Source organism: Marmota monax, unplaced genomic scaffold (genome assembly GCF_021218885.2).
Source record: "Marmota monax isolate L192 unplaced genomic scaffold, Marmota_monax_Labrador192_F-V1.1 WCK01_AAM20220418_F8-fsc00006, whole genome shotgun sequence".
NCBI classification, from domain to species: domain Eukaryota; kingdom Metazoa; phylum Chordata; class Mammalia; order Rodentia; family Sciuridae; genus Marmota; species Marmota monax.
Window position 1 is genome coordinate 9,530,576 of NW_026693712.1, and position 14,590 is coordinate 9,545,165.

The 14,590-nt window shown below is 42.2% G+C and overlaps 1 protein-coding gene across 2 annotated transcripts in view; it reads left to right on the forward strand.

The window, feature by feature from the left end:
• Pde6a (phosphodiesterase 6A) overlaps window positions 1–14,590 on the forward strand; it is a 71,673-nt gene that overhangs the window by 14,489 nt on the left and 42,594 nt on the right. For both annotated transcript variants that reach the window (XM_046460247.2, XM_058584226.1), the window contains one exon: window positions 5,148–5,222. In XM_046460247.2, coding sequence (XP_046316203.1) covers window positions 5,148–5,222 — 75 coding nt within the window. The remainder of the gene's footprint in view (window positions 1–5,147; window positions 5,223–14,590) is intronic.

The following is a 14,590-nucleotide window of genomic DNA, read 5'->3' on the forward strand; positions in this document are numbered from 1 at the left end:
CTCTTCCTTGACAGGTCCTGAATTACAATTTTGTCCTTGACCAGTGAGTCATCTGTCAGCTTTTATCAGTTTCTTAGCTTCTCAACACCTTTGGCGTCAGCAAGTGGGTTGAAATGAAAAGTAGAATCTGGTCAGGCTTCTAGCACTGGCATCTTGGCTCATTAAGTGCTTGCTGCCTTGCTAGCTCTATGATTCCTTAAATCAATGTTTTTACATACATACACCCCAAATTTTGCAATTTTCCTATTGAGAGGCTTGATTTGAAATAAATAGCCATGATTAATCAAAGTAAAAATCCCCTTCTTTGTTCTGTAGTTCATATCTGAGGTTTTTGAATAGTCTGGTTAATTTATCTTTCCCCTGTTGTTGGGCATTAAATGTATTTCTAAATATTCTTGCAATTAAAGACAAAGCTGCAATAACAACCTTAAAGTTGAGTCCTTATGTACTTAAGTGAAAATGTCTATAGAGTTGTAAAAGTGAAATTATTAATTTTTATTTTGCTTTTCTCAAAATTTTTTGTCTAAGGGTTATACAATTTTCATTCTCACTCATACTGCATTAGAGTCTTTTTTACCAAAACTCTTACCACCCCCTATTCATATGGGTAAAAACTGGTGTCTTTTTTCTTCCAGTTGTTTTTTTTTTTCCACTGATTACTCAGAAGAGGAACTATGTCCTTTTGTTTGTGATTTGATTTTTCTTTCTCCGTGCACTTCCGGACATATCACATGTCAATTGTTAAGAGTTGTCTATTTCTTGTTAATTCATAGGAGTGCTTTGTATATGATGGAGATCATACATCTGTAACATGTGCTGTAAACTTTTTTTTCCCTATAAATTATATTTTAACTTTGTTTATGATATCTTTCAACATACAGAAGATTTAAAATTTATTTTATGGCTTCTGAGCTCTAGTTTTTATTTAGTAAAACTTCCTTACTGCCAATGTTATAAAGATAATCTGAAAAAAATCTCATGTGTTGACTTTTAGTGTTTTTGTAGTATTTTGGGTGGTGGTTGTTGTTTTGGTACTGGAGAATAAACCCAGGGGGTGCTTTACAACCTACATTCCCAGGGATTTTTATTTTTATTTATTTTTTTTAATTTTGAGACAGTGTCTTGCTAAATTGCTGAGATTGGCCTCAAACTTGTGATCTTCTTGCCTTAGCCTCCCAAATTTCTGGGATTACAGGTGTGCACTAACCCAGCCTTATAGTTTTGATTAATATAATTTAATCTTTTATTTATCTTGAAATTAAGTTTATGATGTGAGAGAGGGGTATATATTTTTTTCCTTCTATGTTTCTCCACTTAAAAAACAGCCTACCTTCAGGATTGGGGATTCAGTGGCAGAGTGCTTGCTTTGTACATGAAAGGTCCTGGTTTTGATTTTTGGCACTGAAAAAAAAATAGAAGAAAAGAATGGTCTACCCTTTAGCCATTCTTTAGCATGCCACCATTTTGAATCCTCTTTATTATATATATTGCATTTCCATGTACCACATAGGCTTATTTTTCTGATTTTACCTTTAAAAATAAATAGCTCCTTACACGATTCTGGTGTAGTTGGCCATATACTATGATATTAGTATACGGACTCTAATTCTAGTGCAAATATTTATATGACTTTTATACTCTTGAGTCATATATTTTTGCCAAATATTACTAATTCCAGCAATATACTCTTGGCTTCTCCTTCAGGAAGTAGCAAATAAATTAATCATACGGATAAATGATTCCTTTTTAACCAAAATAATTTGTTTTCCTACCTTTCCCGCCTTCCTTCTTTCCCTTCTTATTTTAATTTAAAAAATTTTTTGATAGAGTCTCACTATGTTACCCAGAATGACTTAGAACTCCTAAGCTTAAGTGATCCTAATCCTGAGTAGCTGGGACTATAGGTGTGCACCACTATGCCCAGTTCTCCCCCCCCCTTCAGCATATTTATTTGCAGTACTGGGGATTACCCCCAGGGCCTCGTGCATACTAAGTACACAGTATACTACTGAGCTATATTCAGAATGCAATCAAAAGAATTTCCAAGCTGGGCACATGCTGGTAATTCCAGCAACTCTGGAGGCTGAGTTAGGAGGATCATAAATTCAAGGCCAGCCTCTTATTTTTGAGACCCTGTCTCAAAATAAAATAAAAATGTGTTGGAGGTGAAGTTCATGGTAGAACACTTGCCTAGTATATGCAAAGCCCTGGGTATAATTCTCAGTACTGCAAAAACAAATAAACATCAACAACAAAAAAATTCTGAATAGTCAAATTTCCACCAGGCGCACACCTTAATCCCAGTGGCTCGAGTGGCTGAGGCAGAAGGATCAAGAGTTCAAAGCCAGCCTCTGCAAAAGCAAGGCGCTAAGCAACTCAGTGAGACCCTCTCTCTAAATAAAATACAAAATAGGGCTGGGGATGTGGCTCAGTGGCTGAGTGCCCCTGAGTTCAATCCCTGATACCAGGGATTGTATACTTCAAGTGGATTCATTTTATAGTATCTTAGCTCAGTTTCTGTTGCTATAACAAAATTCATGAAGCTACATACTTTTTAAAGAAAAGAGGTTTATTTAGCTCATAGTTCTGGAGCTGAAAGTCTTAAGATTGGGCACCCCCATCTGTTTGGCCTCTGGTGAGGAACCAGTGGCAGACAGGAACACATGTGTATAACATCACATAGTGAGAGAAGCCAGAAAAATCCAGGGGCCAGGTTCTCTCTTTATAACAACCTGGTCTCTCAGGAACTAACTCCGGTCCGTCAAAAATTAAATGACAAGGGCAGCATTACATATTACCTAGCCACCTTCCACAAGGCCCCACCTCCTCAGGGTTCCATTACCTCTACATTGTCACACTGGGGACCAAGTCTCCAGCACAGGAAGCTTTGGGGGATATACTGAAAGCATATCCTAACCATAGTCTATGATACATCAGTTGTATCTCAATAAAGCAATTAAGAACGAAAAGAGAAGAAGGGAGGGGAGGGAGCAAATGAGGGAGAGAAATTTGCCCCACTCTCCACCCAACCCTGCTTGGCCATTCTCTTCTCCTGGTACAGCCTTCAGATCCACTCAGTGTTTGGCCACACAAAGCATCAGCCCAATGTACTTGTTCTTCTGGGCTCCTCTGGCCTCTCCAATCTCCTTCCACCACTGTTTCAGTTCTTGCTCCATCTACCTGAGTACTCTATTGTCTCCTTTGTGGAGTGGTGAGTTCCTCCAGGAATAAATCGTGCCTTATTTATCTCTGTATATCTAGCAACAAACAGGTTGTGGGGCTCAGCTAGGCCCCAGTTTAGATCTTCATTCAGAACTGAATTTCTTCCTGTTGCTAGTCATCTAGAAAAAGGGCCCAACTGGGCAGAAGGCTGAGGACATGAAGGCTGAGTTCCATGTGGACTCCCTTGTGCTTGTCCTTTGGATGGTATGAGAACAAGCAAACCATCACGCTAAGATGTGTTGTTCAAACAGGAGAGAAGCAAAGGAAAAGTGCGGTTGGCCTCCTACCCATAATAACCCAGGCTAGCCAAGTACAGTTTGTGCCTACATATTACAGCTTAATGAACAGCCCTGGAGGTGGGAGGACCCAGACTTGACCCAACACAAGGTTTGCAGCTCTGCCTGCAAAGGAAACCCAGCGCAGTAGCAGGCCAGAGACTGTGTGGGGTCCCACTGGCTTCTCCTCTTGAGACTGCGTGACCATACAGATCCTCTCCAGGCTCTTTTCTCTCTTCTCTGCCTGTCTTGACCATGTGAAAAGAAAACTTGAGGATAAAATTGATGTAATAGAGCTTTCTTGAGTAAAGAATGATTCATGAATTGGGCAGCACTCAGGGCCAAACGATGTCCAAGAGACATCTGTTCTGCAGCATGCTCACTGAGGTTTTTTAGATTGAACTAAGAGGTAAAATACAGACATAACTTGACTTGTTAAAGGTAGACATTTGCCTGATTTGGACCTGATCCAGTCAGTTGGCTGCCTGGGATTGGCTGAAACTTCTATTTGCTGTGAAAATATGTTCCTAAATTGGGTTTTTGTTCTTTTATATAATAAGTTAGGTTTCACTTTGTATTGTGGGAACTCAAATTGCTATGCAGGAACCCAAAGCACAGAGACAGCCTCAGGCTAATAACCTCCTACTTATTTTGATTTAATAGCTCCTCATTTTAGAGGCCGCAACCTTTCTTGTTGGATTTATCTGTTACATTTGGCACCATTGTGTATTTTTTTCTTTCTTTCCTTCTTGTTTTTTTCTTTCATTCTTTCTTCCTCCTTCTTTCCTTCCTTCCTTCCTGTACTCAGGATTGAATTGACTGAACCATATCTTCAGCCCTTTTGGCTCAGGGTCTCACTAAGTTGTTTAGGGACTAGAGCCTCATTTGGTTGCCAAGGCTGGTCTTGAAATTGCCATCCTCCTGCCTCAGCTTCCCAAGTCCCTGGGATTGCAGGTGTACACCACTGTGCCCAGTTTGGGCACCTTTCCAATCAGTACACACACATCTGTAACATCATTTTTAATAGATTATTATCTACTAATGTTGTTAATAATTATGTGCCATATTTATTTTAATAAGTCCATCTGGTTGAACATTTAAATTGTTTCTTATTTTTCACTGCTATCAATGGTATTGCAGAGGGTAATTCTTCCCATCATGTGTTAGTGTGTCTTTATGGTAAATTCCTAAGCCGTGGAGACCCCACTTTCCCTCTTGCGTCCCACAACACTGAGGGTGCCCCAACTCAGCTCCAATGTTTTGGCTAACAATTAGACAAGCCCGGTTCATCAGTATTTTGTAGGGCAGATGTGATTATCACGTAACTGCAATTAGTGATTCTAGTGAGTCTCACTGCTCTTCCATGCTTGGATCCCAGCAAGCTCTTCCCACCTTCTGGATTTTAGTGAACAGATGATTCATATCTGTTAACCTTCTTTTATTAGTCTCTTTTTCTTTTTTTTTTTTTAAATATTTATTTAGTTTTTAGTTTTCGGTGGACACAACATCTTTGTTTGTATGTGGTGCTGAGGATCGAACCCAGGCCGCATGCTTGCCAGGCGAGCGTGCTACCGCTTGAGCCACATCCCAGCCCAGTCTCTTTTTCTTTACCTATTTTCAAAACACCTAAACTGATTCCTTCATTCCTAGGAATTTTTCGATGTCTGGCCAGTTCTGATGGGTGAAGCACCTCCCTATACCGGTCCCAGGACCCCGGATGGAAGGGTAAGTCTCTCTCTAGCCTTTTCAATATAAACAAATGCTTAATAAAATTCAAATATAAGACACAGTAGACTGCTGAAGGACATTTCTTTTTTACACAGGCTTTTATCTTCTCTGGGTTTGTTTGTCTCTCTTGAGTTAGAATAATTCTTCACAATCACCCAGGCCTGTCTTTTGCAGGGTTATCTTTAAAAACTTACTGAAGTTTCACAGTAACCTGGTGACGTAGATTAAGGAAGAAATCAGTATCCTCATTTCACAGGTCTTCTAAATTCTAAATTCTAGAAAGACTTTTTTTGTTGTTGTTGTTCAATGCTGGGGTCAAATTCAGTGTCTCATGCATGCTAGGCAAGCACCCTACACCAAGCTATATCCCCATCCTGCATCTTGCAATAGGGGCTCATTCTAAAAATGAGGTTCAATATTTAGAATGAAAAATTGAGATGCCAAAAAGATGTGCATGGGATGTGGATGTGACACATGGCACATAGAACTGGCACTCAAACGGCCTACAGAACCTGTTGAATAACTGAAGAAGCTTAGCAGGAACCTCAGAGGATCAGAAAATGTGTTAGTCAATTTTCCATTGCTGTGATAAAATACTTTATAAAATCAACTGAAAGAGGGAAAATTTCTTTTGGCTCATGGTTTCAGAAACTTTACTTCGTGGTCACTGGACTCTGTTGTTTCTGGCCCTGTGGTCAAGAAGACCATCATGGCAGGGAGCATGTGGTGGAGTAAAGCTGCTCAACTCATGGTAGCCAGGAAATGGGGGGGGAGAGAGAGAGAGAGAGAGAGAGAGAGAGAAGCCTTATAACAAAGGCCCTCTGCCCAGGCCCACTAAGCTAGGAATCCATCAATGGATTAATCCATTCTTGAGATCAGACCCCTCATACTTCCATCACTTCCCAAGGCCCCCCATCTGAACATGGCTGCTTGGGGACCAAGTCTTCAACACAGGAACTTTGAAGGAACATTTAAGATTCAAACCAAGCTGGGTGCCATGGTGCACACCTACAATCCCAGTGCTCAGAAGGCTGAGGCAGGAGGATCACGAGTTCAAAGCCAGCCTCAGCAACTTAATGAAGCCCTAACAACTCAGAGAGACTCTGTCTGTAAATAAAACATTTTTATAAAGGGCTAGGGATGTGGCTTAGTGGTTAAGTGCCCCTAGGTTCAATCCCAGGTATAAAATAATAATTATGATAATAATGATGACCATGATGATGATGATAAGATCCAAATCATAACAGTAAGAAAGACAGTCTTATTCTGAATTGAGTATTAGTTCAGCTCTCTTCCCATAAGAATCTTCATTCTGTGTGAAATAGTATATCAATTTCTCCCAGAGGCCTGATTCCACCCAAATAAAGAGCCCAGAGTGTGCACTCACACATGCCTGTATGACTGTGAATGATAAAGAGTCTTAATTCAAACTCTGGAAATTCAAAATTAACACCTTTGTGAGCTTCATATACACGACAGATGAGATTTCAAACTTGGAATTTATTTTGTCTGCTATATTTTATCCAAAATGACCTTTGTAATCTGTTGCCATCCAGTTTCAAATTATGTTTTTGCCCACACAATTTTATGATTGCATTTCCAAGGCTGAATCAATGCTGGGGATGTAGCTCTGTGGTTGAGTTCTTGCCTAGCATGTGCAAGATCCTGTTGTACCATCTATGGGGGCTGGCTTCGTAGTCTCCATTTAGCAAAGAATTGAAGAACAGTACACAGAGACAGCAAATAGGAAGTAGGCTTATTGCAAAGATGACAGAGATACAGAGATAGACATCTCCCCAAAACCCTAAAGCTGGGAATCCAGTGGGGGAGTTTTGGCCTATTCTTTTTATGGACTCTGGAATTTCCTCCTTTCCTTATCTACTCCCTTGTCCATGTGCTCCTCACTATTATTGATTAGTGCCTTCTCTGTCCACGTGTCTGTTTTTGTTTTTCTGTTGGATCCCCCACTTAGGAGCACAAGTACAGAATTATCAGTTTGTTTGGGTCCCCCATTTGTGTCCATGAGCACTTTTATCAAGCAGGAAGTTGACATCATCAGAAGACCTTCTCCATGCTCATTTGTTCTGGCCCAGCTCCCAACCTCCTCACTCGACATCTTGCCCTGACCACCTAAGCACTTCTACATCTCCCTCACTGGGTTTGCACAAAAAAATAAAATAAATTTTTTAAAAAATGCATCATGTCTTGCTGTCAATACTATTTCAAAAATACTTTGTCACGATGGGCACGATGGTGCATGCCTGTAATCCCAGCGCCTTGGGAGGCTAAGGCAGGAGGATCACGAGTTCAAAGCCAGCCTCAGCAAAAATGAGGTGCTAAGCAACTCAGTGTCTCTAAAGAAATACAAAATAGGGCTGGGGATGTAGCTCAGTGGTCGAGTGCCCTTGAGTTCAATCCTAGGTACCTCCCACCCAAAATATTATTTGGGTTATCCTCCTTTTTTCTTTTTCTCTCCTTTGGTGCTGGGAATGAAATCAAGGGCCTTGCACATGGTAGGCAAGTGTTCTGCCACTGAGCTAAGGCCTCAGCCTGATGCCTTTCCTTTTCAAAGACAGCTTTTAATGTGCAGCTTTTCCATGTTGGCAGAGTTGATGTGTTCTCACAGGGCTTTTTTTTTTTTTTTTTTTTTTTAAGAGAGAGCAGAGAGATAGAGAGAGAGAGAGAGAGAATTTTTAATATTTATTTTTTAGTTTTCGGCGACACAACATCTTTATTTGTATGTGGTGCTGAGGATCAAACCCGGGCCGCACACATGCCAGGCGAGCACACTACCGCTTGAGCCACATCCCCAGCCCTCACAGGGCTTTTTCTCCAGCTCATGTACAATGTGAACCTATATATTTTGGAAAGCTAGAAGCTGGAGAACTGGAATAGAGATCCTCATAACGTTCGACAATACCAGCTTTAATACACTCTCATTGCCTTGGCTGCGTTGATATTCAGCTCTCAGAGCTGAGCCCTTAGGTCAGAGGTCAGAGACCATCTCCAGCTCCAGGTCAGCCAGAGAAATGTCAGGAGCTAATTCTTCACCCTCAAGCAGATTGCAGCACGTGTAGTAGCCTAGAGCTAGGGAGCCCCCCACCCAGGACCCAGGAGGCCAAGAGGCCCAGGGGAATCTGGAAGATCAAGAAGCTCTTAAGAGCTTAGAGGCGGCCATGCAATGGCACAGCATGATATCATTGTCCAAGTGGCAAAAATGTTATCTGATGGCTTTGGAACTACATCTAACATGAAGTCACAAGTAGACTGCCTTTCAGTCCTGCAACAAAAGGAGGAGAGGAAAAGAAAGACAACATGGACTTTGACCCTTTCAAATCAATTGATGTGTCGCTTTATTGTGTGCCAGGAAGTTCTATATAGAGGCTCTTACAGCACTGCTTTCAGATCATGGTCAAGTGCAGCTCCACTGGAACAGATGGCAGTGTGTGTTCTGGGGTGAGTTCCAAGGACACCTGAGAGAAGTCCTGCACAAATCCATGGTGAATCTACTGAAGAAACACAGCAGAGGAGGCCAGTCAGCCTTGCATTTTGCCCATTTAAGAATGACACGTAACTGTGTTCTGAAAGTAGCAGAGACTGCAGACAGCTGTTTATTTCTGGGGACAAAGAACGTGATTAGTCCTGCTTTAACTGGATCAGCTGATTTTATCATTCTGATATGTTTGATCAGAGGTCACAATGAAAGCTTTAGAATTAATGGATGCAGGTGCCAGGCTTGGTGGCACACATCTGTAATCCCAGCAGCTTGGGAGGCTGAGACAGGAGGATCACCAGTTCAAGGCCAGCCTCAGTAACTTAGCAAGGCCCTAAGCAACTTAGCAAGGCCCTGACTCTAGATAAAAAAATAAAATAAAAATTGCTGAGAATGTGGCTCAGTGGTTAAGTGCCCCTGAGTTCAATCTCTAGTACAAAAGAAAAGAAAAGAAAAGAAAAAATTAGTTGATGCATCCTATGGTAGTGAAACGGATCCAACCAGCTATTGAGTTACCCACTGAAATCCTCTCTAGCTTGAAATCATTCAAGAGAAGAAATTAATAGACAATATAACCATCCAGGACAGGGACAAGTACTCTTGGAGTTAGAGATACACTAAAAGCTTTTGAAAATGGAAGCTATAGAGATTCTAATAGTCTGAAAATTTGGATATATTGAGATACTTTCTTCATTGCTAAAGCATGGAAAAGGACAAAATTCTCCAATTCTGGAACAAGAGAATGATAAATCTCACTTCACAAAAAGGACAGAAACATGGGCTGGTTGAGAGCACACCTCTGTTGGAGTAGTTTGCAAACAACTATAAAAAAATGGGGGCTACATTGAAAATTGTCACAAACTGAGCATGGTGGGGCACGCCTGCAATCCCAGACACTTGAGAGGCTGAGGCAGGAGGATCACAGGTTCAAGGTCAGTTAGAGCAACTTAGTAAGTCCCCGTTTCAAAATTTAAAAAAAATGAAAAGGGCTGGCATAAAGCTCAGTGGCAGAATGCCCCTGGGTTCAATCCCCAGTACACACACACACACACAGAGAGAGAGAGAGAGAGAGAGAGGGGAAAAATAAAGAAAATTGCTACAGTTAAGTCACAAGAAGGATCCCAGTTTGTGAAAGAATTTGGTAGAATTACAAGTATTTCACAGTACTGAGCAGACTTCCAGGGAAAGGGAGACCAAAGAGGAGATGATAAATGCTTTGACCTTGATGACCACTAGTAGTCAACATGGGTCCAGTGAAATGTGCCTCGCCCTCCAGCGTCTGTCCCAAGGAGCATATCAGTGGTAGAATCCCAGCAGATCCCTGACTTACAATTAGAATATATCTAGAACTTAATCCATGAGCTTTGACTGTTAAGAAAACCGGAACAAAGCCAGACCCAACCCTACACTTTAGTTTGTTATGGTGTTAGCACAGCCGTCAACGATGAAGATCCTAAATGCCACTTTGGACAACTTAAAAAAGAGGATTATCTTACTTTACCTTTACTCCATGGTGAAATTGTTCTTTTATCTTGTGGGAAAAAATGATTTTTAAAAAACCTTCATACATACAAGCAAAAATACTTTTTATCTGCTATAAATCTTCAAAAGTTAATAGAAGTAGTGAAAAAAAAATTTCTTTCCTCAAATCCTTCCCCATCTCAGTCATCTGAGGTTTAGTCTTTGCAAGAGTAAAGTTGTCATGGAAAAGACCATGGTCCAGGAAACGAGGATTGGGGTTTGGCTGGTTGCTTGATTTTAGGCTGAGCTTGACCAAATAGCTCCTCAGGTCCTCCACCTCCCCAGCCACTGGGTGTTGTCCATGAACTCATCTCTGAAGTCAGCCCCAGGCCTTAGACACAACTGTGAGGAACACACGCAGGGGCCTGAGCTGGGGACCAGACAGATATCCACAGGACTGGCCAGAAGTGGATCTTCTGGCAAGGGTGTGGGCTTGGTGGGAGAAAGCCTGAGTTCTAGCCTTTGCTCCACTAGCTCATCTCTCTGTCTTGGAGAACAAACCTCCAGATGGCTGGCCTTCCTCATCTGACACACCTGCCAATTAGGCTTACCTAGCAGGGCCTGGTTCTAACTCAGAATGCTTTTCCCTGTGGTAACCGTAATTGCCATCATGCCTTTCATGTTCCCTGTTATCATTGATCAGGACTCTCACATTCATCTCCCACATTCATCTCAGAGATACGACTTTTGTTTGGGAGCGGTGGTGCATCCCTATAGTCCCAGTGACTCCAGAGGCTGAGTCAGGAGAATCCCAAGTTCAAGGCCAGACTCAGCAACTTAGCCAGGCCCGACTCAGCAACTTAGCCAGGCCCTAAACAACTAAGTGAGACCCTGCCTCAAAATTAAAAAAATAAAAAAGGCTGAGGATGTGGATTATAGCTTATATATCTTTTTGTTTGAATTCCAACCCCTTGAGTCTCCCCAAATCTTGGATCTAAAACTCCCTCATAGCAGCTACATCTTGCTTCATCTCCTTTAAAAATTAAAATGGTGTGTATTTTTTTTAATTATTAAAAAATTATATAGGCTAATTAGGCTTCATGAAAAAGCAAAGTTTTTTTAAAAAGCGTTAGTTTTTAAACTGCTGCATCTCTGTGCACCATGGTCTGGCAACAGCTATACTGGTGACTTTTCCAAAGCTCCTTGTGTTACAGTGTTAGTCACTTAGTTCAAGGTAACAAAGGTGCCCTTGATGGTTCTGTTTGGATTTCCCAGAGTCTGGTGAATTTGAGTGTGAATGTGGCCTTGTAGGCAACAGACTAAGCTATAGTATGTTGAAAAAGTCCTGTTTACCTAAAGCACACTGGTTTTCTTGTTGCTTTTTCTGAAAGCACATTGATTGATTCTGCTGTGGGTTAAAAAAAAAAAAAAACCGTTCTAGAGAGTCTCATGGAGACATAGGTAAGGCAGCTTGCCAGGCACGGGAACCTAGGGCTTGCTGGGGAGTATAGCAAGCAGCCAGACCAAGGGCAGATGGCCTTAAGGCAAAGACATGAAGGTAGTCAGGAAGGTCCTAGAACTCCCTGGCCAGGGGGAAACAGTTTTGCCAAAGCCCCAGCAGATGACATGACTATCTTTTCTTTTCTTTTTGGCACTAGGGATGAAGCCCAGAGATGCCACTGTGTTACTTCTCAGGTTCTAATTGTTTATTTTGAGACAGGGTTTCACTACATTGCTGAGAGGCTCACTAAATTGCTGAGGCTGGCCTCAAACTTGTGATCCTCCTGCCTCAGCCTCCCAAGCTCCTGGGATTACAGGTGTGTGACAGGCACTATCTTTGCTTTTTTAGAAAACCATTTACAGGATGCAACTTGACTATTTAAAATGCTTTGAGTTAGAGGGAGCTCAGTCATAGGGTGTTTGCCTAGCATGCACGAGGCCCTGAGTTTGACCCCCAATACCTACCTCCCCTCAAAATTCTATACTATTTATTGAAAAAGCAATACATGAGCACAATGAAAAGCTCAACTCTTACACATTGAAGCTTCCCTCCCTCCTGTTCAGCCTCCCCAGGCAGCCACAGTGCTAGATCCATCTTTCTGGGAACGTCTGTCTACACACACATCCAGATATTCAGAAGTACGTATTCTACCATCACCACCCTCAATAAATGTGGTGATTCTATTTTGTGCCTTTCTTTCTGAAGTGCATATCTGGGCATCTTTCACTATCAGCACAGGTGCAGCTGGAAAATTGCTAATCATCCCTGTATGGGCACAGATAGTTCGTGGCTTATGATGGTTCAGCTTACAATTTTTTGACATTAGGATGGTGGAAAGTGATCTTCATTCAGTAGAAACTGAACTTTGAATTTGAATCTCTGTCCTGGGCTAGCACCATACAGTATTGTATTCACTCACAATGCCGGGCAGCAGCAGGGTGCCATGGCTCCAGCCAGCCCCCGGGGTCATGAAGGTAAACTGCTGACACTCCTGTTGCTAGGCTAGAGTGTTCAGTAGGTTGGGTGAATTTAATGCATTTTGACTTAATGATATTTCCAACTTACAATGGGTCTATTAGGATGGAATCCAGCACAGATTGAAAAGCATCTGTACTCAATTTTGTTTAATCCCCTTCCTAATGATAGATACACAACTGTCTCCGGGCTTTTTGTTTTATTTTATTTTTTATTAGTTCATTTTAGTTATACATTATATTGGGGTTCATTTTGACTTAATTATACCAACATAAGATAAAATTTGCTCAATTCAGTCCCCAGTACTTTCCCTTCCCTCTCCGCCTCCATCCTCTGTTCCCTTTTCTTTCTTGATCTTTCTTGTATTTATTTATTGCTTTTTTTAAAATTTGCATGCTATGGAGATACATAAAGGTGAAATTCACTATGGCAAATTCATGTATATGTACTTAGAAATCTCCAGGCTTTTTAGAGCAGTGTGGATGAGACCCCTGGATGGGGCAAACCATACTTCCACTCATAGTTGGGGATGTATCTACAGGATCACTGCCATATGTGGAGTCACTAGCTTAAAAGAAATGTGCATTTTAATCTGGAGGGATATTGCTAACTATTCAACTGCATTCTTAGGGTCACAGCTGGGAAGAACTTTAAAGATTATCCAGTCCATTTTTTTTAAATCTCTTCCATTTGCCTTTAAAACAGTCAAGTTGACTGGGCACGGTGGCACACTCCTGTAATCCCAGTGGCTCGGGAGGCTGAGGCAGGAGGATCATGAGTTCAAAGCCAGCCTCAGCAACTTTGTAAGGCCCTAAGCAACTTAGCAAGACCCTGTCTCTAAATAAAATATAAAAAAGGACTGGGGATGTAGCTCAGAGGCTAAACACCCTTGGGTTCAATCTCCAGTGCCAAAAAAAAAAAAAAAATCAACAGAACAAAACAAAAAAACAGTAAAAGTTGGCAGCAGCTGCCTTGACCAGGAGAAAACAGAGAGGAGGAGGTGAGGAATAGGAGTGGGAGAGAACACAGAGAGCTACAGGACCTGTGTATCCAACTTGGCTTCTATTTTATGTACTTTATGTGATAAGATCCTGAGCTTTGTTTGGCGAAAGAGGTCTGCTGCTTAGCAACAGCTTCGAACACTAACTTAATGTTACAGCTGGAGACACTGAGGCCAGAGAGCGCGCATCATACAACCAAGACTGGACCCAGTCTTTTCGACTCAGTGGAGTCCTAGCTCCATGCCAGTCCTTATGCTGTGGGGTCACCTCGCCTCCCACTTCGATGCTTCCTATCCTGGGGAGCTCTCCACTCCCAGGGCAGCCTACACATTGGGGCAGTGCAAAAGCTCTGCCTTTGTTGGTCCAAGTTTGCCTCTTGGAAATGTTCAGTCCCGGCACCATGACCAGCAGTGGGCTTTAAGGAGCAAGGCCTCAATTGCAGGAGGCTGAAGAAGGTCATGATCATCACTTTCCTGTCACCAAATGGGCATTCAGACATTCTTGCCTGGGTCAGGAATTCTCTGAGCCTGGAGGACTGGGGTTGCACCCACGTATCTACATTTAAATATCTAGGACGGAAATGACACAGCAAAAAGTCAGCTGATGGTAGGTGTGGAGGAGAAAGGGGGCCAGAGCCAAGGAGGCCCCCTGTGTGGAGGCTGGCTGGGTGAACTATCATTCTAAATGGATGGGAACCTCCGTTCACCTTCCCCTCCCTTTTCTGGACTCTAGCAGCAGTCTTTATCTCTTTCTTCTTGCCCTCCAAGTTCAGATCCCCTTGGAAAAGGTCCCATCCCTCTTCTCAGCCTCAGATCCCACTGTCAGCTGGTTGCACAGAGAAGCACACTGAATCCTGAGGGTCAGCTGAGGACAGTGATCACCAGAAGCTAGCAGGGAGCACCCTCAGAGGGAGGCATGGCAAGCTGGGTGCTTC